The sequence below is a fragment of the Oryctolagus cuniculus genome, chromosome 6 (assembly GCF_964237555.1).
Source record: "Oryctolagus cuniculus chromosome 6, mOryCun1.1, whole genome shotgun sequence".
Classification (NCBI taxonomy): domain Eukaryota; kingdom Metazoa; phylum Chordata; class Mammalia; order Lagomorpha; family Leporidae; genus Oryctolagus; species Oryctolagus cuniculus.
Window position 1 is genome coordinate 72,124,935 of NC_091437.1, and position 27,813 is coordinate 72,152,747.

Below are 27,813 nucleotides of genomic sequence, written 5' to 3' on the forward strand. Positions count from 1 at the left end.
ATAGAAAAATAGGAACTTAAGACAAACAGTTTCAACCCCTCCCCGTCGTGCCCTTTCGACCTAGTACTTTTCCACTGATACCCCCTCCCCTGTGCTTGCTCAAGCTTGACAAAGAAATGGCAAGGCACGTAGCCACCCGTTCCTCTTCCTCTACGACCCCCTCCCCTTGTCCATGTACTTTGCCCAACTGTCTAGTTGCCCAATGAACTTACGCCACCATATAATATGTTAATCTTGTGGTTTTGCCCTTTAAAAGCTGCGTGAAATGATTGCTCAGGGCTCTCTCTCTCTCTTTCCCGCTGCTTGCGGCAGCAGAGGGCCCATTTGCACAAATGAAATAAAACTGCCTCTTGCTTTTTGCATCACCTGGTCTGGAGTCTGTGTTTCTGGGGTTGTCACAAAAGGGCACCACTTTTGGGGTCCTTCACTACAATACACATCCCCATCCGTCCAAACCTTACCTGATGAGGTGGAAGTCTTCAAGTATCCGTCAAGGCAGGGGAGAATGTCTTTGTAGTAAGGCTGAATTACATGCTTGCGGATGTGTCCTGACCATTCTTGGAGGGCATTCAGGCCTACTTCGGCCAGCGGGGTATAGCTCAGGCCCAATTTGAAGGCCATCTGTATGTCAATACAAAGTAAGCTGAAATGCAGGGAATTTTAGATTTGAAGGGAAAAAAATTAACTGCAGTTTCTATTTAATATATTTTCTATTGTTGGGCCACCAGACAGAGTTAAAGGTTAAATGGGTACAGTTTGAGTAATTATGAGGACAGCAAGCTGCCCCAACCCAGATGACAGGGTATGCTACACACTTCCCACACACACAAGGCTTAACTCTCACATTAACTGGGAAGAGAAGTTCAGACAGGCCAAGTTAAGTGTCTTGTGTTCCAAAACTAGTTAAGTTGCAGAAGCAGAACCTGAGCCAGGTGCGCCCTGCTGGGTAAGCACCTGCTGACATACTTCCATCTCTAGAAAACCTAACACTGATGAAGAAATAGGTTTGTTCAAGACAATGTACCTACCTGCAATGCAGGAACATAGGCTCTGACATCAAGTTCAATGATGTCATGTGGCAAGGACAGAACAAAGGTCAAACAGGAGGCCAAAAGTTCATCTTTGTATTGCTTCATTTTAACTGATACCTAAAGGAGAAAAAAAGACAATGCTGTGTAACTGCATAGAGGCCTACAATTTGAAAAAAATATTTACCCTATTCTCAAGTACAAAAAATTGACATGTTGCCTTTATCTAACAAGACCACTTACAAAGTCACTTACAAATAAATCCCTAGATCCAGGAACATTTATTTTGTTGAAATAATTAATTCTTACTCTATGGAAAAACTAAAGAATCTACTTAATTTTGTGTTGTCAACACTCAACCGAATTATTTTAAGAGAACTTGGAGGATTTCTGAAGTACAATGACTTCTAGGTTAGTGTTTCCAGGCCATATTCCCAAGCAAAATTTAGCAAACCAATTTTTAATCAATTTTAATGCTGTTTAGGACACCCACATCCCATATCAGAGTGTCTGAGTTTGAATCATAGCTTTGTTTCTGATTTCAGCTTCCTGCTGATATGCATCCAGTGGGGCAGCAGTGATGGCTCAAGCACTTTGGAGCCACATGGAGACCTGGATTGAGTTCCAGATGCCTGGATTCTGCCTGGCCCAATCCTAGCCATTGTGGGCATTTGAAAAGTGAACCAGTGGATGAAAGAGTTCCCTCTCTCTCTCTCTATTTGCCATTCAAATAAATAAAAATAAAAATGAACAAAAAATAATTATGACCACTAGAATTTTTTCAATATACATTAATTTAAAAATAACGTATGAAAACACTAAGAGAAATCATTTACAAGTTACCTCTTTACCAAATTTTGCAAATAAAGCAAAACAAGAAAACTTTTCTGGGTCCTCAGGAGAGTGCTTCAGACTCTTAGGACTAATTCCCTGAGAAACAGAACAGCAAATTAGTGCAATGAACAACAAACAGGTGATTCCTGATCTGGCCGTTCCCTTCACAGGGGAGACCTCATCAATGTCTTCATCTCATCATTATCTTCACCTCCTCAATGACTCCTGCAGACTGGAAGGGAGACTGGGCTCCAAGGACATTTCTAGGCAGAGGCCAATCAGAAACAGAGACGGGGGGAGGTGATGGCTGGCCAATGGCGTGGGCCTAACTAAATCCATGAATCTTTCACCATCTTCCAGAAACATGTGTCTATGCCCCAAGTCAATCTGCTCAGCCTGTAATTAGCAAGTGGGCTCCTCTTGCAACTGACTTGAGCCTTTGTGGCTCTCAACCTTCAACAGGCACCAGAAGAGCCTGGGTTGCTGAGCCTCATGCCAGAGTTCCTGATTAGGTTAAACCTGGAGAGGGCCTGAGACCTCACAAGAAATATTAGTACTTCTGGTCCCAGCACCCTGAAAATTCCTGCCAAGCTTCCATAGTCAGCCAGGTACTTAAAAATCAAAGCAGAGGGCCAGTGCTGTGGCATAGTAGGCTAAGGCTCCACCTACAGTGTCATCATCCCATATGGGCGCCAATTAGTTCCCAGCTGCTCCTCTTACAATCCAGCTCCTTACTTATAACCTGGGAAAGTACACACGTGGGGAACCCAGAGGAAGCCCCTGGCTTCTAATCAGCCAACTCCAGCCATTGCAGCCATTTGTGGAGTGAACCAGCAGATGGAGAACCTTTCTCTCTCTCTGTAACTCTGCCTCTCCAATAATTAAATAAAGTTGTAAAAAAATAATCAGGCAGCCGGTGCCGCGGCTCAATAGGCTAATCCTCCACCTAGCAGCGCTGGCACACGAGGTTCTAGTCCCAGTCGGGGTGCCGGATTCTGTCCTGGTTGTCCCTTTTCCAGGACAGCCCTCTGCTATGGCCCAGGAGTGCAATGGAGGATGGCCCAAGTGCTTGGGCCCTGCACCCCATGGGAGACCAGGAGAAGCACCTGGCTCCTGCCTTTGGATCAGCGCGGTGCGGCGGCCATTGGAGGGTGAACCAACGGCAAAGGAAGACCTTTCTCTCTGTCTCTCTCTCTCACTCACTATCCACTCTGCCTGTCAAAAAAAAAAAAAAAAAAAAAATCAGGCAGAAAACAATACTAAGTATCATCCAACTACTATTCACATATCAACTTCTTATATATATAAACATATATATGACTGACTTTAAAACCACATATGCCATTATCACATATTTTACAAGGCATTTATATTCAGGCAACCTAAAAAAAAAAATCACAGGATTATTCAATGTTCTCCAAAAAAGACTTACCTCAAAATACTTTATTTTCTTGGCATTTCTCACTGCAATAGAAAGCAATTTGTAGAAACCACTGATGAGTGGCAAGCGTGTAGAATGCACAATTAATTCATATGCAAATGAGTATACCCAAGGTTCAAAAAATCGTACTTGTTTCCCAGGGAGAATGTCTCTGCAAAAACAAATTAAATGTCTGAGGTACAAATCCTTATCATGTTAATTTTTATTCAACTTTAAAAGCACTGGGGACACAAAACATTATGGACTATAATTCCATAACTTTTTAGGTATACCTATATTCTAAGGATCTTCTACATATTAAAAAAAAAGAGAAAAGTAATTCCAAGCTGGTACATTTAGGTGCATTTTAAAGGTCCACGTAAGTGGGGCCTGTGCTGTGGCATAGCAGGTAAAGATACTGCCTGCTGGGGCGGGCACTGTGGCGCACTAGGTTAATCCTCTGCCTGCAGCACCGGTTTCCCATAAGGGCGCAGGTTCTAGTCCTGGCTGCTCCTCTTCTGATCCAGCTCTCTTCTATGTCCTGGAAGAGAAATAGAAGATGGCCCAAGTGCTTGGGCCCCTGCACCTGTGTGGGAGACCCGGAAGAAGCTCTTGGCTCTGTTGCAGCCATTGGGGAGTGAACCAGCGGATGAAAGACCTTTCTTTCTGTCTGTCCCTCTTACTGTCTGTAACTCTACCTCTGTAATAAATAAATAAAATCTTTAAAAAAAATCAAGTACTCTTCCAAAAGATGAGTACGCATTTAAAAAAGACTCCACTTGCAGTGCCTGCATCCCATTTGGGTGCCAGTTTGAGACCTGGCTGCTCTACTTGCAATCCAGCTCTCTGCTAAGGCCTGGGAAAACAGTAGAAGATGGCCTATGGGAGACCCAAAAGAAGCTCCTGGCTCCTGGCTTCAGAATGGCCCAGTTCTGGCCACTGCAGCCATTTGGGGAGTGAACCAGAGGAACTCTCTCTCTGTCTGCCTCTCTGTAACTCTGCCTTTCAAATAAATAAATTACAAAAGTCCATATAAGTAATTCTGGATTTTAAGTTTCTTCCCATTTCTTAAATTTGTTATAAAGATATTTATAACATTATAGTTAACCACTGATCATTTTCATTCTTAAATAGTTAGAATTTTATAAAATACCTGCAAAATTCCACCAGGTTAAGGAAAGCTGAAAAATCTTTAGGTTTAGCAGGATGCAAGTTAGCAGCTGGATCTGAAGTCGGGATCACCCAAACACCAGTGGCCTCATTTCCATCCTTAAAAATTAATTGTACCAAATAGACATTGTACCATTGAATCATACACTGTTCAACAAGTCACATTCCAATTGATTTCATAGTCTAGGCCTGGGGCTATGAGAAGAGAGTGAAAAAGTGAGAAAGGCAGAGACAAGTGCTCTGGAATTCACAGCTGATCAGAATGATGTGACTAGCAGAAAACCCAAGACAAAATATGGACTCACGGAAAATGAAGTAAAGAGATGAAAAAGGGGCCGGCGCTCTGGTGCAGCAGGTTAACACCCTGGCCTGAAGTGCCAGCATCCCATATGGGTGCTGGTTTGAGACCTGGCAGCTCCACTTCCAATCCAGCTCTCTGCTATGGCCTGGGAAAGCAGTAGAAAATGGCCCAAGTCCTTGGGCCCCTGCTCACTCGTGGGAGACCTGGAAGGTGGTCTTGGCTCCTAGTTTCAGATCAGCACAGCTCCAGTCACTGCGGCCAACTGGGGAGTGAACCATCGAATGAAAGACCTCTCTCTCTGTCTTTCTCTGCCTCTCCGTTCTCTGTGTAACTCTGACTTTCAAATAAATAAATAAATCTTTAAAAAAAAAAAGAGAGAGATGAAAGAACCAAACAGAAAAACATGAAGCATAAAGCTGTGGTGTCATTTTGTGACAGAGCTAGCAATGATGCCTTAACAGAAGCAGAATTTCAGAAGGCAGAAAGTATCAATAATGACTTAGAGGTTTCAGGGCCGGCGCCGCAGCTCAATAGGCTAATCCTCCACTTAACGGCGCCGGCACACCAGGTTCTAGTCCCGGTCGGGGCGCCGGATTCTTTCCCAGTTGCCCCTCTTCCAGGCCAGCTCTCTGTTGTGACCCGGGAGTGCAGTGCAGGATGGTCCAAGTGCTTGGGCCCTGCACCCCATGGGAGACCAGGAGAAGCACCTGGCTCCTGCCTTCAGATCAGCGCGGTGTGCCGGCCACAGCACGCCAGCCGTGGCGGCCATTGGAGGATGAACCAACGGCAAAAAGGAAGACCTTTCTGTCTCTCTCTCTCACTATCCACTCTGCCTGTAAAAAAAAAAAAAAAAAAACTCCATAAAATAATGACTTAGAGGTTTCAAACTGAGAAAAGACGAATAATAATTAACAGTGAGAAAGAAAAAATAAGGGAAAATGTGATTTCTTAGAAAGTGTATAAATTTGAGTTTTAAACATTATGTTTGTGTTACCAAACCTGTATTATCAAATATAATATGTATATTCAGACCCAAATGTTACACCAGCATTTAGAAACATGGCGGGGGGGGGGGGGGGGGCCTAATATGGCCTAGCAGGTTAAGCCACTGCTTGCAACACCTGTAACTAGTAGTCAGAGCACAAGTTGAGTACCAGCTGATTTGCTTCCGATCCAGCTCCCTGTTAACATACCTGGGAAGGCAGGAGAGGATGGGCCAAGTATTTGGGTCCCTGCCACCCATGTAGGAGACCAAAATGGAGCTTCTTGCTCCTGGCTTTGGCCTATGGCAGCCCAGGCTATTCTGACCATTTGGGGAGTGAACCAGAAGATGGAAGATCTATGTTGCTCTGCTTTTTAAATAAATAATTAAAATCTTTACACTGGCACTGTGGCAGAGCGGGTGAAGCTGCCGCCTGCAGTGCTGGCATCCCATATGGGCGCCAGTTCGTGGCCCCATCCAGCTCTCTGCGATGGCCTGGGAAAGCAGTAGAAGATGGCCCAAGTAATTGGGCCCCTGCACCTGAGTAGGAAACCCAGAAGAAGTTCCTGCTCCTAGCTTTGGATTAGCGCAGGTCCAGCTGCTGCAGCCGTTGCAGGGTAGTGAACCAGCAATGGAAGACCTATTTCTCTGCCTCTCCTTCTCTCTCTGACTTTCAAAAAATAAATAAATCTTTAAAAAGGAAAAAAAAAAGAAAACAGGTTGTGGAGGCTGAGGCCCATCACAAAAAAAATAAATAAAATAAATCTTTAAAGGAGAACAAGAGAGAAAGAAAGAAAGAGAGAAAGAGAGAGAACTGGCATCTACAAAGAAGGGTGAGGCTCTGAAGACTAGACTGCAGGTGGCAGCTGGCCTGGGACAAAGCAGGGGCAGGACAGAGAGAGAAAGGGAAGCCACTAAAAGCATCAACAATGACAAGACGTGCTAACAGTTTCAGGAAGTCCCTTTTGGCAAGTTTTTTTCAGGTGAAATTACTTGAGACACATACAAAGCCAACAAAGTAATGCAACACTCAGAAAACAGCACACGCAGGAGCAATGCAGCCCCGGGGCCACTGCCTTTTCCAGCTGCAGTTCTCCACCCGATGCATCTCCTCCCCACTGCCTCCCAGTAGATGTTCCAGGTCTCAGCAGAAGCACCCAGGCCGGAAGCATACCTACCACAGTCTAGTCTGAAAACCACTGCCACACTCCACATGTCACGCCGGAACCCCAGCCCCTCCACACCTGCCCGGTTTGTTACTACGAACCCCTGTTGACAACCGGGCAGCTCCTCACTGGCAGCTTTGAGCTTGAGAAAGAGCAGTGTTAGCAGTCCTTGAGCACTACCTCAAGAACACATTCAACATCTCACAACCCTTTGCAGTTTCCTCAGCTACAGACAAGAAGAACCCCAGGTTCATCTACCCTACTACAAAAAGTCATTTCTACACAAATTATGTGACTCTTAACTATTGGTCAAGGAATCAAAGTATACAACTTTTTCCAAAATATTATTTTAATATACTATATATTTATATAATCATATAACAGTGTATGCAATATGTAAATGTTTATATATTTATATTATGTATTATATTTATTTATATATTCAATATATAATATACAAAATTCCTATATTTATGCATTTACATGTAATATATTGTTTTATATTTATTATACATTTATATTTATATATTGAACATATATAAATTTTGTATAATTTATATGTATTTATATATTATATAAACTTATATAATAATATATAAAGTACTATTGTTAAAAGCTAGCGATAGAGACCAGTGTTGTGGCACAGTTGCTTATGCCTCAACTCCAGTCATATATTGGAGTGCTGGTTTGAGTCCCCACTGCTCTGCTTCACATCCTGCTCCCTAGTAATGTTCCTGGGAAGACAGAGGACTATGACTCAAGCTCTTGGGGCTCTGCTACCCATGTGGGAAACCAGGGAGAGTTCCAAGCTCCTGACTTGGGTCTAGTCCAGTCCCAACCATTGAGACCATCTGGGAAGTTAGCCAGCAGATGGAAGATCTGCCTTTCAAATAAACAAGTCCTTAAAAAAAACAACCTAGTGATAAAATTTTCTATACATTAGGCTATGTCCAATAGAAAAACATAAATGGCACACAATAATCCTGAAGAAACCAATTTTCTTCAAACCCACACAAATGTGTTATCTTTCCTGAATATTCACATGCAAAGACAGTTGGTATAAAACATATACAAAATTATTATTGACAAAAACAACTAACCTCTTGCTCCCCAACGGTCTGTTTTTCTAGTGTAAGATCCAATTTCTCAACAATCTTCAAAACAGATTTTATAAATTCATCATAGAGTAAATGATTCAGACTTTGAAGAGAAGAATTCACAAAGAGACATGCTTCATCTGGTAAAATACAATCCTTTAAATAAGAGAAAAAGACTTCCAAATGTTGTACCAAGGAAGTAAGAGCATTTCAAAAGCACTGTTATGGACAGAGAGATGTATACATACATTAAATATTACGCAAACAGATGTGTAAACTGTAGCAGACAAACCTGAAAATTTTCAAGCTGCAAAATGTATTCACCTTCTTAAATTATCATCACAGCATCATTTCAGTCAAAGGGTCTTACCCAGCCACATGACAAGTGGTAACATTTGCACACAGCAATGAGTAAGACCACTTAGGTCCAATCCTTGCCAAAGCTCTTAGGCCAGTTACTTTGTGTGTGCATATGCACATACAAACACAAAGTGTCACAGTTAACACTCAGAATGTAATTGCTATGCTTGTGTACATACACATATGTGTACATACACAAACATGCATACATATACATGCATGACTCTCAGGAATGATTTAAAATATAATCATTACTTTAAAAATGAAGCTATTCGGGGTTGGCGTTGTGGCACAACAGGTTAAAGTCCTGGCCTAGAGTGCCAACATGGCCACACGGGCGCAGGTTCGAGTCCCAGCTCCTCCACTTCCAATCAAGCTCCCTGGTAATATGTCTGGGAAAGCAGCAGAGGACAGCCCAAGTCCTTGGGCCCCTGCACCCATGTGGGAGACCTGCAAGAAGATCCTGGCTCCTGGCTTCAGATAGTCTCAGCTCCGGCCACTACAGCCATTTGGGGAGTGAATGAGCGGATGGAAGATTTTCTCTCTCTCTCTCTCTATCTCTAACTGTCTTTCAAATAAATAAAAATTAAAAAAAAAAAGTGGGGCTGGCGCTGTGGTGTAGCAAGTAAAGTTACCACCTGCAGTGCCAGCATCCCATATGGACACCAGTTGGAGTTTGGCTTCTCCATTTCCAATCCAGCTCTCTGCTATGGCCTGGGAAAGCAGAAGATGGCCCAAGTTCTTGGGCCCCTGCACCCATGTGGGAGACATAGAAGAAGCTCCTGACTCCTGACTTCGGATCAGACCAGCTCTGGCTATTGCAGCCATTTGGTGAGTGAACTAGCAGATGGAAGACCTCTCTCTCTCTCTCTCTCTCTCTCTCTGCCTCTGCCTCTCTGAAACACTGCCTTTTGAATACATAAATAAATGTTAAAAAGCAAAAAAAAAAAAAAAAAAAAAAAAAAAAAGGTAGGAAGGAGCACTCTGAAGTCCTGGAACACTTGTTTTTGTTTTTTTTGTTTTTTTTTAGTGAATCTATTCTACCATTCAAAAATTATAGACAAATTATTCTGCCAATAGTCAAATGTTTTTAGGGGACTTAACCTCAAAACATAGGGATACCTGGGGACTGCTGCTGTGGCATAGCAGGTAAAGCTGCCCTTAGCCCAGTGCCAGCAGTGGCTGCAGTGCCGGCATCCAATATGGGCGCCAGTTTGCATCCCGGCTGCTCCACTTTGAATCCAGCTCTCAGTTATGGCCTGGGAAAGTAGAAGATGGCCCAAGTCCAGTCCACATGGGAGATCTGGATGAAGCTTCTGGCTCCTTGCTTTAGTCTGGCCCAGCCATGGCTGTTACAGCCATTTAGGGAGTGAACCAGCGGGTAAAAGACTTCTCTCTCTCTGCCTGTGCCTCCTCTCTCTGTAACTTCAGCTTTCAAAAAAATAAATAAGTCTTTTAAAAGTAAAAACTTAAAACACCTAAGGTTTTTCAAAAAGTAAGAATTATCTACTGACAAAATTGCTTATTCTAGGCTATTAATGCTCACAGGGAGAGGCATATGACCTAGTGGTTAAGCCAATGGCTGGAACACCCATATTTCATATCAAGTCCCAGCTCTACTCCCAATTCCAGATTCCTCCTAATATGCACCCTGGGAAGCAGCAGGTGATGGCTGAAGTGGTCCCTGCCATCCACATGGGAGACCTGGATTGATGGCTCCCAGCTTTGGCCCCAGATGGGGCCAATGAAAGCATCTGAAAAATGAAGCAGTGGATTGGAGCTCCTGCTCACTCTCTCTCACTAAATAAAAAAACACAAAACAATAAAAATGTCAAATAAAATACTAACCACTACCTGGCTAAAAGAAGATAGTTAAGAAACATCTACCAGGGGCCAGCGCTGTGGCACAGCAGGTTAATGCTCTGGCCTGACACACCAGCTCACAGATGGGTGCCAGTTCTAGTCCTGGCTGCTCCACTTCCAATCCAGCTCTCTGCTATGGTCTGAGAAAGCAGTAGAAATATGGCCCAAGTCCTTGGGTCCCTGCACCCGCGTAGCAGACCCAGAGGAAGCTCCTGGCTCCTGGCTTTGAATCAGCACAGCTCCAGCAGTTCTGGCCGACTGGGGAGTGAACCAGCGGATGTAGGACCTCTCTCTCTCTCTGCTTCTCCCTGTGTAACTCTGACTCCAAATAAATAAATCTTAAAAAAAAAAAAAAAAAAAGAAACATCTGCTAGAAAATTGGAACACAGCTATAGTAATTATTCCTTTTTTATTTGAAACTCAGTTAGAGGTAGGGACAGAGAGAGATCTTCCATTTGCTGGTTCACTCCCCAGATGGTCGTAACAGCTAGGGCTGGGTCAGGATGAAGCCAGGAGCCAGGAGCCACATCCAGGTCTCCCATATGGGTAGTGGGGGCCAGAGCATGTGGATCATCCTCTGCTACTTTTCCCAGGCCACTAGCAGGGAGGAGGATAGAAGTGGAGCAGCCAGGACTCAAAACTAGTGCCCATACAGGATACTGGCATCACAGGCAGCAGCTTTATCTGCTCCATCACCATGTGAGCCCTCTAGTAGTTAATGTTAAAAAGAGTTCAACATTGAGGCCGGTGCTGTAATGTAGTAGGTTAAGCATCCACCTGCAGTGCTGGCATGCCATACAGGTGCCGCTCCAAGTCCTGTCTGCTCCAAATCCGATCCAGCTGATGGCCTGGGAAAGCAGTAGAACATGGCCCAAGTGTGCACCCATGTGGGAGACCCTGAAGAAGATCCTGGCTTTGGATCAGCCCAGCTTGGCTGCTGCAGCAAACCAACTGATGAAAAATCTGACTCTTTCAAATAAGTAAATCTAAAAAAAAAAAAAAAAAAAAAAAAGACCTGTCTCTCCCTCTTTCTCTAATTCTGCCTCTCAAGTAAATAAATCTTAAACAAATAAATAAATAAGAGTTCAATGCTTAGGTACCAGTTCATGTCCTAGCTATTCCACTTCTAATCCGGCTCCCTGCCAATGGCCTGGAAAAAGCAACAGAAGATGGCCCAAGTGTTTGGGCCCCTAAGACCCATGTGGGAAATCCAGATGAAGCTGGCCCAGCCCTGGCCATTGTGGCCATCTGGGGAAGGATGCTGCAGATGGAAAATCTCTCTTCCTCTTTACCCCTTTCAAATAAATAAATTTTTTTTTAAAGATTTTATTTATGGGGCGGCTCTACAGCGCAGTGAGTTAACCAACTGGCCTGAAGCGCCAGCATCCCATATGGGCACCAGTTCAGGACCTGGATGCTCCACTTCCAATCCAGCTCTCTGCTATGGCCTGGGAAAGCAGTAGAAGATGGCCCAAGTCCTTGGGCCCCTGCACCCACGTGGGAGACCCGAAAGAAGCTCCTGGCTCCTGGTTTCAGATCAGCACAGCTCTGGCTGTTTGTGTTCCTTTCACTTATTTTCAAATTTTACTTCAACTGTCCTGATTTATACTGTTTTAATTTTTTATTACTTGAAATGTTTCTTAAAAAGTCTTTGAAAGTTAAGAAAATACAATTTAGGAATAAATGAGCTTTAGATCTAAAACCATGAAGAATCATAAAGAGAGGAAATAGGTACTTTTATGGGTTTCAAATTAATTTTACCATCATCTGGTCACAGCTCAGGAGATTTCTAAAAAGATCCACATAGTCTTTGCAGGTGGGCATCTTCCACCTTCCAGTTCTAACTTCCCCTGTGGCACGATGCTCTTCAGATTCAGACTCCGAGCCCTGGCCAGAAAGACAACACACTAGCTTTAGCCAATGGGCTTACAGAAGCAGCAGTGCTGCCACAACTTGCCGATTTTCCAAATTTTCTATGCTTATCAGCTGCTGCAGACTACATGATTAGATTGAGAAATACACTATGAAAGCATCACAAGAAGAAAATGGATTAAAAAGAGGTATGATTCTTCCATGACTAAAATTGTGACATACCAACAAGTACTTCAACAGAGTATCCACTGACTGCACAATACATCATGTATTTCACAGTTCAGTCTCTCATTCTATTTCCTGTATCTTCTAATAGCTAAGATATGCTTCCCCTAAGATACCCTAGGATTTTGTCTTAGAGTTTCAAGGGAGAAAACCCTTTCTGTAGAAAGGGTCAAAACAGTAAAGTTATTCTCATATCTGACACAACACATAGGCATCTTGTCCTACACTTTTCTAAACATTAAGTTATGGCTAATGACTAAGAAAAGTATATCGAAACCACAGCAACTTTCAACATTCAATCATCATGCTTACTTTTGAAACATTAGATTCAGAATTTACCTTTTGAAGCATTACTGGCTTAGAACATATTCTGATTAAACCCTGATGTACTGAAAAAAAAAAAAGGAAAAAATGAAGGAAACATTGTATAATACAATCAAACACTTAATAAAAATGATAATCAATACTTTCTGAAACATAATTTTCCTTCTCAATTTCTTTTCTAAGTTTAATATTATCTTTATTTCAAAATTTGAATTATTAAGATTCAGAAGCAAAAGGATGAGAGTGTGGCCCATCAAAATTTTAGGAGTTCTCCAAGAGACAAAGATACAAAACAGTTTGGCGACTCTATTTTGTTTACCTACATCAACCGACCTGTTACATATTCATCAATCATCACAACAACAAGAATAAACTGCACACTTACCCACAGTACTGATGCAATTCCAGAGAACTGGCCCCTTCTCTGCCAAGACCAGGAAAAGCCTCACCATGGCTTTGCAACAGACCAATTGCATTTTTGGACTGTACTGTGGGAAACTGTCTATCTGTACCACCATGAGATGCTCCAGGACTGGAGTGTATACCTCAGGAACCTGCCAGAATTGGAGAGCAGACCAAAAGTTAGAAAGGGAAACAGTCAATAGAGGAATAATACAAACATACCAAATACTACCACTGGACTTAACACCTACTAGATCAGTGAAAAACCTGACTTATTATCTAATCTGCTAAGCTTAATATTTACTACTTTGATGACCTAAATAAAAACAATCAGAGTGAAATTGTCTAAATGACATTTCAGGTACAACTCCATCCCGAGGGGCAATTCTAGATATTTTAGAAGGTTAGAAGGAGTAAAAAAATATTTGTCCTGCTCTGTATAACAAAAAAAATTACATGTTCATGATAATAATTCTGTTCACACAAAATACCAGTTAAAAATGTCATGTTGAACACGATGGTACCTGTAGTAAATGCAACACATTATTTGAGGAATGAGCTGAAATACTTGGAATTGTTATCAGCTTAACGAAACATGACTTACAGTGTCGAGGTAAAGCAAGACACTGGCAATGGATTGGAGGAAACTCGGCATCTGATACATGTGGTCATCAGCAGTGTCCATCTGGGTGAGGAAAATCTGCTTACAGCGCTGAATGAGCTCAACATACATGAAGTCAACATCCTTGGCATTGATGACCTTGCAAGGCTTCAGGAAAGGTAAAGGAGAAGGCTTTGTCAATCTTACTCATGTCAAAATTACGGCTTTTTAGGTGTTGTGTTAAAGCTGGTGAATATCAGCTAGTTAGTTGAGAAGAAAGACACAAAGCTTACACAGTACTTTACAAAGATATGTTTTATGATGACCTCTAATCACATCCTAAAATATTTATTCAGACACAAAGCATTTCTTGATGGTTACCTCTCTTCTAGGTTCCGTTTAGATGGGAGATCTCAAACAAGGCTAGCCACCCACAGGAGGGACTGGGGCCAAACCCTCTGTGGAGCTCCTGCACACCAAGCACAGAGTCTCATTCTCTAACTCACAAATCTTAGAACACAACTGCCCAGTTTCAGATTTTTTTTTCAAAGGTCTCTTTATTTTTTTATTTATTTATTTTTTTTTTTGACAGGCAGAGTGGACAGTGAGAGAGAGAGACAGAGAGAAAGGTCCTCCCCCGCCGTTGGTTCACCCTCCAATGGCTGCCGCAGCTGGCGCGCTGCGGCCAGCGCACCGCGCCGATCCGATGGCAGGAGCCAGGAGCCAGGTGCCCCTCCTGGTCCCCCATGGGGTGCAGGGCCCAAGCACTAGGGCCATCCTCCACTGCACTCCCTGGCCACAGCAGAGAGCTGGCCTGGAAGAGGGGCAACCGGGACAGAATCCGGCGCCCCGACCGGGAGTAGAACCCGGTGTGCCGGCGCCGCTAGGCGGAGGATTAGCCTAGTGAGCCGCGGCGCCGGCCTCAAAGGTCTCTTTAGACCTCTGCATCTGGTCCAGATTCTTCTTTCTCACCGGTCAAACTCCAGTTGTACCATGGACATGGCCCAGCCTCCATGAACCAGTCAAGTTGCTAACCAGGATGTAAAGTAGAATATTCCTGCTACCTATTGCCTCTGAGCGTTCTCCCACTGTTTCTTCTGCCCTAAGTATATTTAAAGCAGCAGACAAATATACATGAAGATTTTAAAAAGTGAAGAGTGGCACTGATGGACAGATGTGTAGAAAGACAGGTATGAAGCTATTTTCTCTGCAAAGTAGTAGTCACAGAGACCTACTAGGAAGAAAATAAGTAGCATTGCCTTAATACTCTTAGACATAACTTATCTGTCATATGAACTTCCCTGTCTAAAACTCTGAGTTAAATCAACCACCATTTTATATGTAAATAAGGGGCAGCATAGCATAGTGGAAAACACATAGTATTTCTAGTTTTCAGACTTCGGTTTGGATTTATGTCTTGGTTCTGTCAATTCTGTGTGTCCTTCAATAAGTTACCTATCCTCATCTGTAAAAGAGAATAACATCTGGAATATAGGAGAATTACAAGGATTTGAGATAATATATGTACAGAATTCTAGTACATAATACACTAAAAAATGTTTAACAGTTGTAAAAACGAACATTTTCACAAGTACAAGATGTTATTCAAAATGTAATAATTTATGCTCCCTCAAACACTCCAGGGAAATAAAAAAATAAAGTATATTAATGAACCATACTCCAGCAAAAAGTCCATATCCACGAATAGCAATGGATAACTCCTTGTTGTTCGAATCCACATTTCTGATGATTTCATAGAACTGCTCCATAAAGTACTGCAACTTGCTCTTATGCATTTCTGCATCTTTGGCCACCATAAAAGAAACCTGCAATTGCATAGCATTTATTTTTAAGAAATATTTAATAGAACAAAGGATTCACACAAGTATGAAAAGATGAGATTTGTATAAACACATAATATACTATTATATAAACACTGTGTTGTTTTTCTTTGTAACACCTTTTGCTTCGATTTGCTTAAAGTTAGCCTTCATCAAGTTCAGAAAAGACTTTCTTAAATAAGGCTGTATTGTATGCGATGCATATTTTCCTACAGAAAGGGGCTAAAAGAGACCACAGAGATGCAGAAAACATCTGTGCAAAAACACATGCTTTGAATAAGGGTTCCCGGGGAAAGCAGAAAACTCATCTGTCTGGAGGGTGATAGAGCTGGGAGGACCAGGGGGCTCAGAATGCATCAACAAAGAGAGATTATAATCAACACTCAGAAAGGGAGACAAGATAGCTCAGTCCTTGAAAAACACAAGCCACAAACTACAGAGCTTATGTTAAAAGTGTGGCAAAAGAGAAAAGTACTTTAAAAACAAAAAAAGATTTATTTATTTACTTATTTGAAAGGCAGAACCACAGAAAGGCAGAGAGAGAGAAAGGTCCTCCATCCACTGGTTCACTCCCCCAGAAGGCCGCAACAGCCGGAGCTGAGTCTATCCAAAGCCAGGAGCAAGGAGCTTCTTCTGGCTCTCCCACACGGGTGCCAGGGCCAAATGACTTCAGCCATCCTCTACTGCTTTCCCAGGCCACAGCAGAGAGCTGGATTGGAAGAGGAGCAGCCAGGACTCAAACCAGCGCCCATGTGGGATGCCGACATTGCAGGCAGCGACTTTACCTGCTACGCCACAGCACCAGCCCCAAGAAAAGTATTTTGAGAAGCAGATAATCACAATAGGGAAAGAGTCTTTTTAAACAAAAATCAATTTCAATCCTGATTTTACACTACACACAAAAATTGATTAAACTACATGTAAATGCTGAGACTATACAAAATTTCCTGAAGAAAACACAAGACAAATCTTTGCAGTCACTGGTTAGGCAAAGATTTCTGACACAGAGCCACGTCTCTTCCGACAGCAGCTGCTTACCTCCCTGGAGATGGTGGAGGAGAAAGGCTCCTCACTACCTGTCCTGCCCAGCCATCCACCTTTCCCTCCACCTCCTACAGCCACAATTTTCCTGTTAAACTCATCTCAATGTTGGTTGTGATTAAGTATACGATCTTCCTAGCTTTTCAGTCCATTGCCACCCCTGTAGCTGAGCAAGAGGAACGATTTCTGCTTAAGTACTACAAAAGCTAATAGTCAGGGATAGTGCTTTGGCATAATGGATTAAGCCACTGCCTGCAGTGCCAGCACCCTACATGGGTGCCAGTTCAAGTCCTGGCTGCTCCAATTCCAATCCAGATCCCTACTAATGTGCCTGGGAAAGCAGTGGAAGACAGCTCAAATGCTTGGGCACCTGACCCCATGTGGGAGACCCAGATGAAGCTTCTGGCTCCTGGCTTCGGTCTGGCCCAGCTCTGGCAATTGCAGCCATTTGGGGAGCGAAACGGTGGATGGAAGATATCTCTCTCTCTCTAACTTAGTCTTTCAAATAAATAAATCTTTAAAAAATTTTGTCAACTTGTATTTATTTTTCAAACATCCTCACAAAGTTTGGAATTTAAATTTAGTGTGGAGAAATTATTTTTAAGTAAAGACTGAATTAATAATACCTGTTTCAGAAAGGATTCCAGAGCTGAATGTGCAGTTTTTTTCAATTCTACATTTGTATGGCTACACCATTTGGACAGTACTTCAAATAACAGGATGTAGTTGTCCAGAAGGCAGGTGCTAAACTGAGATGCATGCAGGGTAAGCAAACGTAGGCCAGCTGCAAAGGAAAAACCATCACATTTGAAATGGGACAACAGAAGCCAGAACAGAGAATGAGGACAACTGCAGGCATATGGCAAAGTAAAAACCATTTAGAAAGACTAAGGACCACTACAGGCTGATTACCCAGGCGTTCGGATCAGTCCTGGACTGTGCCAATCCCAAATTAAATCAGAAGGCCACAGTTTGGCTGACAAAACCCAAACGAGGGCCTGAATGAGGATCAGGATTTATTTAGCCAACATCAGAATAAAACAGTCTGGATCAAATCAAGGATGCCCTAAAATATATTTTTTTAAAATCATGTAACCCAAGTGTGAACATCTAAACCAGTGTGCTAAAAAGTCCCCAAAAGTCTTGTCATAAATAAATGTGTAAAACACCACAAATGTTATATTTACTTCCATTCACAGTTTAAAAGCAAAAGCTTACCTGAGACATTCACTTAGTAATCTAAAAACATCATACTTTACTAAACACAGAATCTTACCTAATGGCACAGCGTATCTCTTCAGATCAACCTGGTTTAGAAAAGAATTAACCATCAGTGTTTAAAAAATCACAAGTCTCAGTTGCAGAAGAATGAGGCTGATTTTAATCCTACCTGGGGACGAATTGCCTTTAGTGTAAAATCAAAAATATCCCTTGAAGTCTGGGGATCTGCGGAAACAATAAACAGATGGCCCTGTCACAAATTACAGCCCCAGTACCACCTGACACAACCTGCCAACACTCTACAACCCATGGCTTTATTGCAGACAGCCTGACGCCTGTGTCAAGTCCCACGGTCTCCTGCAGATTCACATGCAGCCAGGCAGGTGCAAGTTAATACTGCTGCAGCTATAACTGCAGAAAAGCAGCAAGAAAATCCAAGGTAACAAAGGCAGCGCGCTGGCCGCGGCAGCCATTGGAGGGTGAACCAACGGCAAAGGAAGACCTTTCTCTCTGTCTCTCTGTCTCTCTCTCTCACTGTCCACTCTGCCTGTCAAAAAAATACATATATATATATATATATATATATATATACAAAAACTGCTGGGTTTTGCGGAGCAGGCGTTTGGCTTAGTGATTAAGACACCAGTTAGGATGGCCATGGTCTGCACCGGAGTACCTGGGTCCAACTCCAGCTCCAGCTATTGACTCCAGCTTTTTGCTAACACAGACCCTGGAGGCAGTGGTGATGGCTCAGATGATTGGGTTATTGCCACTCACATGAAGACCTGAATTACATTTCCGCCTCCCAACTTTGGTGCCAGTCAGGGGTCATTGTGGGCTTTGGGGGAACCAAGCAGTGGATGGGAGCTGGCTCGCTTGCTCTCTCTCTCTGTCACTCTCTCTCAAATAAATTTAACACTAAAGCAAAATAATTTAAAATAGTAACTGTTTACAGCAATTTTACAAGTTTCAACCTAATGAAAATAAAACACAGGAAGTACGAAAATTATAAGCATGATAAAGAAGAGTAAACACATTTTTCAAATAATGTTTTAGAGTTTAAGATTGTATTTGCCTTTTTTTTTTTTTTTTTTTTTTGACAGGCAGAGTGGACAGTGAGAGAGAGAGACAGAGAGAAAGGTCTTCCCTTGCCGTTGGTTCACCCTCCAATGGCCGCCGCGGCCGGCGCGCTGCGGCCGGCGCACCGCGCTGATCCGATGGCAGGAGCCAGGAGCCAGGTGCTTTTCCTGGCCTCCCATGGGGTGCAGGGCCCAAGCACCTGGGCCATCCTCCACTGCACTCCCTGGCCACAGCAGAGGGCTGGCCTGGAAGAGGGGCAACCGGGACAGAATCCGGCGCCCCGACCGGGACTAGAACCCGGTGTGCCGGCGCCGCTAGGCGGAGGATTAGCCTAGTGAGCCGCGGCGCCGGCCTTGTATTTGCCTTTTAAAAAGAAATGAATTTCATAATGCTAGATTGTGTCAGCTAGATTATCCTGTAAACCTTTAATGTTGAATTACTGTGCAAGAACACTGTTGATAACTACAAAGAAAAGTGGATTAAGCAGAATTAAAAAATGAATGGGTGGGGGGATTGGCACTGTGGCATAGTGGATAAAGCCATCGCCTGCAGTGCCAGCATCCCATATGGGCACCAGTTCAAGTCCCGGCTGCTCCACTTCCAATCCAGCTGCTCCACTTCCAATCCAGCTCTCTGCTACGGCCTGGGAAAGCAGTGGAAGATGGCCCAAGTCCCTGCACCCACGTGGGAGACCTGGAAGAAGCTCCTGGCTCCTGGCACAGCTCCGGCCGTTGCAGTCAACTGGGAAGTGAAACAGCGGATAGAAGACCTCTCTCTCTCTTTCTCTCTCTCTGCTTCTCCTTCTCTCTCTGTGTAACGCTAACTTCAAATAAATAAATAAATAAATCTTTAAAAAAAAAAATGAATGGGGAGGGCAGCACTGAGGCAAAGCAGGTAAAGCCATCGCCTGCAGTGCCAGCATCACAGATAGGTACTGGTTCGAGTCCAGGCTGCTCCACCTCTGATCGAGCTCTCTGCTATGGCCTGATAAAGCAGTAGAAGGTGGCCCAAGAATTTGGGCCACCACACCCATGTGGTAGACAAGGGGGAAACTCCTGGTTCCTGGCTTCAGATCAGCCCAGCCCCAGTCATTGTGGCCACTTGGGAAGTGAACCAGATGGAAGACCTCTGCCTCTGCCTCTCTGTGACTCTGCCTTTCAAATAAATAAATAAATCTTTTAAAAAAATGAATAGATAAGGCTCTACATCTTAAGAATTCCAAAACGCTGATAAAAAAGTCAAAGTTCTAAAAAAGGAGAGATATATTGCATTCATGAGCTTAAAAAGTCAATATATTAAAGATGTCAACTCTCCTTGAAATACAAATTTAATGCACTGTCTTTCAAAACCACAACAAAATTTTTCTGTACCCACCAACAAACTTATTCTAAAATTTATACTTTTAGGGGCCAGCACTATGACAGGGTGGGAGAAGTTACCACCAGCAGCGCCAACATCCCATATGGGTACTGGTTAAGTCCCAGCTGCTCTATTTACAATCCAACTCTGTTAATGTGCCTAGGAAAGCAGTGGAAGATGGCCCAAGTGCTTGGGCCCCTGTACCCACATGGGAGACCTAGAAGAAGCTCCTGGCTTCATACTGGCCCAGCTCCAGCCATTGTAGCCACTGGGAAATGAACAAGCGGATAGAAGACCTCTCTCTGTCTCTCCCTCTCTCTCACTGTAATTCTGCCTCTCAAATAAAAAAATAAATACATAAAATAAAAGAGGGAATGGCACTGTGGCATAGAGGGTAAAGCTGCCACCTGCAGTACTACCATCCGATGTGGATGCCGCTTCAAGTCCTGGCTGCTCCACTTCCGATCCAGCTCTCTGCTATGGCCTGGGAAAGCAGAAGATGGCCCAAGTTATTCGGCCCCTGCGACCTCATGGGAAGACCCAGAGGAAGCTCCTGGCTCCTGGCTTCAGAGTAGCGCAGGTCCAGCCATTGCAGCCAATTGGGGAGTGAAACAGCGGATGGAAGACCTATTTCTCTGCCTCTCCTTCTCTCTCTGTAACTTTGACTTCCAAATAAATAAAATAAATCTATAACAAAAAATGAAAATAAAAAAGAAACAGACTCATAAACATATGCCCAAGTGATTTTTATTTCTTAAATATTTAGTTGGGGCCAGCAGTGTGGCGTAGCAGGTAAAGCCGCTGCCTGAAGTAATGGCATCCCATATGGGTGCCGGTTTGAGACCGGCTGCTCCACTTCCGAACCAGTTCTCTGCTATGGCCTGGGAAAGCAATAGAAGATGGCCCAAGTCCTTGGGCCCCTGCACCTGTGTGGGAGACCCGGAGGAAGCTCCTGGCTCCTGATTGGCACAGCTCCAGCCATTGCAGCCAACTGGGGAGTGAACCAGTGGATGTAATCTCTTTCTCTCTGCCTCTCCTTCTCTCTGTGTAACTCTGACTTTCAAGTAAATACAAGTGGCTCTCCGAATGGGAGACCTGGAAGAAGCTCCTGGCTCCAGATCGGCTCAACTCCAGCCACTGTAGCCATTTGGGGAGTGAACCAGAGATGGAAGACCTCTCTGGCTCTGCCTCTCTGTAGCTCTGCCTTTCATATAAATAAATAAATCTTTAAAAAAAAAAAAATACATGCCAGTTGGGATACCCACATCCCATATCAGAGTGCCTAACTTGAGTCCTGGCTACTCTGCTTCCAATCCAACTTCCTGCTAATGAGCATTTTGGGAAAAGCCCTTGACAGTGTTAAGTACTGGAGTCCCTGCCATTGATGTGGAAGACCTGGACTGAATTCCAGGCTCCTGGCTTCAGCCTGGCCCAACTCTGTCTGTGTAGGAAATCTGGGGAATAAACCAGAAGAGAGAATATGTTCCTAATTCACTGTTCGGCTCTCTCCCTTTCAAGTAAAGTGAAAACAAACGCATATAAATTAAAGCAAATAGGGGCCAGCACCATGGCACAGTGGGTTAAAGCACTGGCTTAAAGCGCCAGCACCCCATATAGGTGCCAGTTCTAGTCCTGGCTGCTCCTCTTTAGATCCAGCTCTCTGCTGTGGCCTGGAATAGCAGTGGAAGATGGCCCAAGTGCTTGGGCCCCTGCAACTGCATGGGAAATGGGGAAGAAGCCCCTGGCTCCTGGCTGAGGATAGTCCCAGCTCTGGCCTTTGCAGCCAATTGGGGAGTGAACCATAAGATGGAAGATCTTTCTCTCTGTCTCTCCTTCTATCTGTAACTCTATCTCTCAAATAAATAAATAAAAATCTTAAAAATTTTTGCCTTCAAATAAATAAACCTTTACAAAATGAAAAGACAAGCCACATACTGGGAGAAAATATTGACTAAAAAAAAAGTACTATTATCAAAAATAAAGTAGTATTATCAAAAAACAAGGGGGGAAAGGGCAGCAAGGAGAACCCTGTAATGATTTTGCTCAGTATCTTGACTTTGATGGCACATACACAAAGCTGTGTGACAGAATAGCATAGCACAAACCACCCACGCACAAACGCATGCACATAACATTGATGACATCTGAGAAAGGTCCAAAGATGGCACCAATGTTAATTCTCGGTCATGCTACAGACAAGAAAGGTGATGTCATCAGGAGAAACCAACCAGGGCACACAGGTCTCTGGATTAGTTCTCACAACTACATGTGAATTCACAATCAGTTTACAAGTTCAAAAAAGCTAACAGGCAATTCTTGTTAGACTGAAGCAGTTCTGAATAGAGAGAGTAAGTCAGGTAAAGCAAGCAGTACCTTCTTCCATGGACTTAGTGAAGTTACACAGAAGTGAAGACAAGCCCTTCAGACATCCGGCCAGAACGGGGAGCTTGGGCTCTCTTACTGCTGATGTCATCTAAATGGAATGTTTTAAGAACATATCATTGAAAGAGAAAAATGTAACTGAGTCTATAGAAACAGAGTATCACCAAGTTCATCATACCTGGGTCTTAAGTTCACTCAGAAAAGCCCGGAACAGGTTTTCTGAGTTATTTATCATTTCACTGGGATGAACTTCACCTAATACTCCCAGTAGCTCGTAGACTTTTTCTAAAACTGAAAAACAAATTTCAGACAAATGAAGCCCTAAAACTACATTTAAGTAAGCTAATAAAATGTACCAATAAGAAAATGAGAAGATGTTTAGTTCAAAAGTAAATATATAACACCAAACATCTAGTTTTTCATAGTGGAATCTCTCCAGATAGGTTTTACACAAAGCTATTATTATAAACTAAATTATATTCTACATGTTATTAGTTTAAATGCATCTCACCTGTATCTGATATTTTTGTTTTCAATGCAAGTTCTCCATAGAATTTATTAAATAATTCTCCAACTCTAAATTCATCCATGATTCTAGAACTTCTCAAAGTCTGAAGTAGCTAGAAGAATACAAATTCAGTTTCTAACAAAAGAAATAAAGGCATCCCCTAACCCAGTGTGTCAGTACACAGCAAAGTTTCAGAATCCCACATCTCCAGGGACTGATGCTCAGCTTCCCCAGGCTCCTTTCTCTCCAGGTGGGTGGTGGATGAGCATGGGGAGGGATGGTCTGGGCCCACCTTTCCCAACACACTAGTAACACAACTGCAATCATCCCCCACAGGCACTCAAGACCAAGGGCCAGCCAGGCCCAGAGGAATGCCAAAACAGTGACACAGGTGACAGATTCCTGATCCACACTTAAAGACAATATGTGGGGGCCAGCGCCTACAGTGCCAGCATCCCATATGGGCTGGCACTGCAGTCCAAGTCCCAGCTGCTCCACTTCCAATCCAGCTCTCTGCTATGGCCTGGGAAAGCAGAAGATTGCCCAAGTAATTGGGCCCCTGCACCTGCACGGGGAACCCAGAAGAAGCTCCTGGCTTCGGATCAGCACAGCTCCAGCCATTGCGGCCATCTGGGGAGTGAACCAGCAGATGGGAGCCCTTACTCTGCCTCTCTCTATATAACTCTACCTTTTAAATAAATGAATAAATGTTTAAAAAAAGCCAATATGTAGGTCCATTCCTACTGCAAATATTTCAGGGGAAAAAACTAAGACAGAACAAGGTGATTGTTAAGCAATTCCTAACAGGATAAGGTTCCCCCAGAGGTAATAAAGGTGACACATGAAAGAGATATAAATTCCTTACTTTTCTCCTTCATTCCCTTCATAACCCTCAATTTTTTTTTTAACTACATGTCGCTCCCCCATTCTCAGAGGAATGACACCAGACCCTGCGCTGTTCTTTCGTCTGCTCGGCCCTTCCAGGGTTTGCTGCTGGTCCTTCCCAGGTTGGAGGGACGGCACACCCCCCGCTGCTTTCCCCGCTTCTGCGGAGGAGCGGCACACCGCCGGCCGGCTCTCTCAGGGGTTGCTCAGGTGTTCCTTCAGATGTTCCCGGTGCATGTTGTTTCTCTCCTCCTTTATAGTCCTCTTCCACCAATCCCAACTCTGCTACCCACACGCCGAGCACGCTGCTCTTCTCCAATCAGGAGCAGGATCAGCTCCTGCAGCTCATCAGTCAAACTGGCGAGAGGCAGCTGCATAGAAGTTTACTCCTCCCCAGCGCCATATTGTGGGAGAGCAGATGCATAGAATAAGTCTTAATTCCAGTAACTTAGTCTAGTCTCAGTTGCTCCCCACAACTACACAAAAGTTCTAAGAAGAAATATCAAGGTATTGTCGGGTGACGGTTTGAAAACATGAAGTTCCTCTTTCTGTCTCTCCTTCTCTCTCTGTAACTCTGCTTTTCAAATAAATAAAGTAAAAAAATAAAAAGGATTTAAAAAAAAGAAAATGTCGGGGCCAGCACCATGGCACAGTAGGTTAATCCTCCGCCTGCAGCGCCAGCATCCCATATGGGTGCAGATTCTAGTCCTGGCTGCTCCTCTTCCCATCCAGCTCTCTGCTGTGACCTGGGAAAGCAGTGGAGGATGGCCCGAGTGGGCCCTTGCACCCGCATGGGAGATTGGGAAAAAGCTCCTGGCTCCTGGCTTTGGATCAGCGCAGCTCCAGCCATTGCGGCCATCTGGGGAGTGAAACAACGGAAGGAAGACCTTTCTCTCTGTCTCTGTCTCTGAAACTCTACCTCTCAAGTAAATAAATAAAATCTTAAAAAAAAAAAAATGTCATCCATCATTCCATGCAATTTAACCCTATCCTCCCATAAACTCCCCCAAACTCTGCTGTTGTATTCTGTAAGTTACATGTTTAATATAAAATACATATTTGCAAACATAAAATTACCTTAATGAGAAGGTCGAGGGCTGGAATTTTACATTTTGCAGCTCTGTCTTTTGTATAGACGCTGGTACAAATATTCTAGTTTTTAAAAGGAGACATACCAAAATCATCAAAAAGATAAAAAAACTAAGATTAAATAATAGCTAAAAGTAGATCTCAGAAGACCAATTCCAATGTATGAAACAATAAAATACAGTACTTAAGTGTGAAAAGTATAATATTGTAGCATATAAATGTAGATATTAAAAATCACTAAAATTTGCATTGTAGCATAGCAGGTAAAGCTGCCACCTGTGATGCGAGCATCCCATATGGGTACTGGTTAAAGACCCAGCTATTCTAGCTCATATCCAGCTCCCCACTAATGGCCTGGGAAAGTGCTTGGACCCTGTCATCCACGCAGGAGACCTCTCTCTCTCTCTGCCTCTCCTTCTCCCTCTGTGTATCTCTGATTTTCAAATAAATAATGTTTAAAAATAAAATAAAATATTTTTTAAAAAAGAAATGAATATCTCTCTCAAATTTTATTCAAATGGTAAAATGGTAACTAAAGAGAGTCTGAGAGAAACAGCTACAACAACTAGCCCAGTGTCACGAAAGATTAGGTGCTCTAGGAACGAGGCCCCAGCTCCACAAGACGGGTGAGTTTCTTGACTATTAAGTCTTATTTCTAACCTAGAGATCAAAAATTAAAAAAAAACTCAGTTTGGTAAAAATTGAGACCAACTGTTTGTTAAAGGAATTGGAAAAAAAACTATGAAAAAAAATCTGTATTAGCTATTCCCACTGGGGAAACTTATTAAAATATTAAGACTCCAATAAGATAGAAAACAAAAAGGGAAAAAACTGGGGCTGGCACTGTGGCATAGGGGTAAAGCCATTGCCTGTAGTGCTAGCATCCTACATGGGTGTTGGTTCAAGTCCCAGCTGCTGCACCTCCAATCTAGCTCCCTGCTAATGTGCCTGGGAGACCAGCAGAAGATGGCCCAAGTCCTTGGGTCCCTGCACCCACCTGGGAAACCCAGAAGCAGCTCTTGCCTTCTAATCAGTCCAGCTCTAGCCATTGTAACCATTTGAGGAATGAACCAGCAGATGAAAGATACATCTCTCTCTGCCTCTGCCTCTGCCTCCACCTCTCTAACTCTGCCTTTCAAATAAATAATAAAAATCTTCAAAGAAAAAACTATTAAAAAATAGGCCAACAATCATTAACAATCTTATACCCTTTAGATAAATAAAACCTACAAAATATGAGGGTAGGGGGCCAGCGTCGTGGCGCAGTAGGCTAATCCTCTGCCTGCGGCGCCGACAACCCATATTGGCACCAGTTCTAGTCCCGGCTGTTCCTCTTCCAATCTAGCTCTCTGCTATGGCCTGGGAAAGCAGTAGAAGATGGCCCAAGTGCTTGGGCCCCTGCACCCATGTGGGAAAACTGGAAGAAGCTCCTGGCTCCTGATCGGTGCAGCTGTGGCCATTGCGGCCATTTGGGGAGTGAACCAACGGAAGGAAAACCTTTCTCTCTGTCTCTTCTTCTGACTGTCTGTAACTCTACCTCTCAAAGAAATAAATAAAATCTTTAAAAAATATATGTAAGGGCGGGTGTTGTGGCACAGTGGATTAAGCTTGTGATGCCCACATCTTGTATCAGAGCACAAGCCCCAGTAGTGGCTCCTTCTTTCAATCCAGCATCCTGTTAATGCACCTGGAAAAACAGCAGAAGAAGGCCCGAGTACTGGGGCCCCTGCCACACATGAAGAAGACCCAGATGGAGTTTGGGACTCCAGGCTTTGGCCTGGCCCAGCTCCAATTGTTGTGGGCATTTTGGGGAGTGAACCTACAGTTGAAGGATCTCTCTCCCTGTCACCCTGCCTTTCAAATAAGTAACTAAATCTTTAAATAAAATATACAAAATAAGGGCCAGTGCTGTGGCACAGCAGGTAAAGCCACCAACTGTGATGCTGGCATCCCATATGGCTGCTGGTTCAAGTCTTGGCTGCTCCACTTCCAATCCAGCTCCCTGCTGATATTCCTGGGAAGCCAGTGGAAGATGCTTGAAGTTCTTGAACCCTGCTACCTTTGCGGGAGTCCCAGATGATGCTCTTGGCTTCAGCCTCACCCTCACCTAGCCCTGGCAGTTTTGGCCATTTGGGGGTGAACCAGCAATAGAAGATCTCTCTCTCTCTCTCTGCTTCTCCTTCTCTGTAACTCTGACTTTCAAATAAATAGATAAATCTTTAAAAAAAAAATCTACAAAATAGTGATCCCTCAGCATCCATGGAGGATTGGTTCCAAGATCTCCCTCAGATACCAAAATCTGCAGATGCTCAAGTCCCTCATATACAGTAGCACAGTATTTGCGCATAACCTACCTACATCCTTCCGCATACATTAAATCATTTCCAGATGACTTATAATACTTAATGCAATGTATAAATAGATTCACTCTAGTGTTTAGAGAATGACAAGACAAAGAAATCTGTACGTGTTCAGTACAGAAGTCATTTTTTTCCTGAATATTTTCAATCAACAGTTGGCTGAATCTGCAGATGTGGAGAAGAATGGGAGGCTTGAGAATCAAACTTTTCAGAAGAAAAGAACGCATGAGCTACAGGAAATATGGCTCTTATTCAGTGGGAAGATTCCTTAAAGTCATCTTTTAAAGTGTTCTGGGATCTCCCACTATTCAAAAATCTTCAATTTGTTGTGACTTATTACAAAAAGTATTATTTTATACCATGTGCAAAATACTATCAAGATACTTATAAGAAAAATCAAAA

The 27,813-nt window shown here is 43.3% G+C and overlaps 1 protein-coding gene across 7 annotated transcripts in view; it reads right to left on the bottom strand.

The window, feature by feature from the left end:
* The window catches only part of PRKDC (protein kinase, DNA-activated, catalytic subunit), a 177,660-nt gene that overhangs the window by 147,640 nt on the left and 2,207 nt on the right, over positions 1 to 27,813 (bottom strand). For 5 of the 7 annotated variants that reach the window (XR_011389983.1, XM_070076562.1, XM_070076561.1 and 2 more), the window contains exons 4-21: positions 25,040 to 25,114; positions 23,081 to 23,189; positions 22,748 to 22,860; positions 22,561 to 22,660; positions 17,918 to 17,973; positions 17,804 to 17,834; positions 17,154 to 17,311; positions 15,325 to 15,471; positions 13,649 to 13,813; positions 13,028 to 13,196; positions 12,658 to 12,707; positions 11,983 to 12,108; positions 8,002 to 8,154; positions 4,436 to 4,551; positions 3,295 to 3,454; positions 1,872 to 1,958; positions 1,029 to 1,148; positions 462 to 621 (exon numbers count right to left, since the gene is read on the bottom strand). Coding sequence is in view for 6 of the 7 variants with exons in the window: in XM_070076562.1 (XP_069932663.1) it covers positions 462 to 621; positions 1,029 to 1,148; positions 1,872 to 1,958; positions 3,295 to 3,454; positions 4,436 to 4,551; positions 8,002 to 8,154; positions 11,983 to 12,108; positions 12,658 to 12,707; positions 13,028 to 13,196; positions 13,649 to 13,813; positions 15,325 to 15,471; positions 17,154 to 17,311; positions 17,804 to 17,834; positions 17,918 to 17,973; positions 22,561 to 22,660; positions 22,748 to 22,860; positions 23,081 to 23,189; positions 25,040 to 25,114 (2,095 nt within the window). In the remaining variant the exon portion in view is untranslated. Of the gene's footprint in view, positions 1 to 461; positions 644 to 1,028; positions 1,149 to 1,871; positions 1,959 to 3,294; positions 3,455 to 4,435; positions 4,552 to 8,001; positions 8,155 to 11,982; positions 12,109 to 12,657; positions 12,708 to 13,027; positions 13,197 to 13,648; positions 13,814 to 15,324; positions 15,472 to 17,153; positions 17,312 to 17,803; positions 17,835 to 17,917; positions 17,974 to 22,560; positions 22,661 to 22,747; positions 22,861 to 23,080; positions 23,190 to 25,039; positions 25,115 to 27,813 lie in introns of those variants that run through there. The other 2 variants (XM_070076563.1, XM_070076566.1) reach the window with 2 other exon arrangements.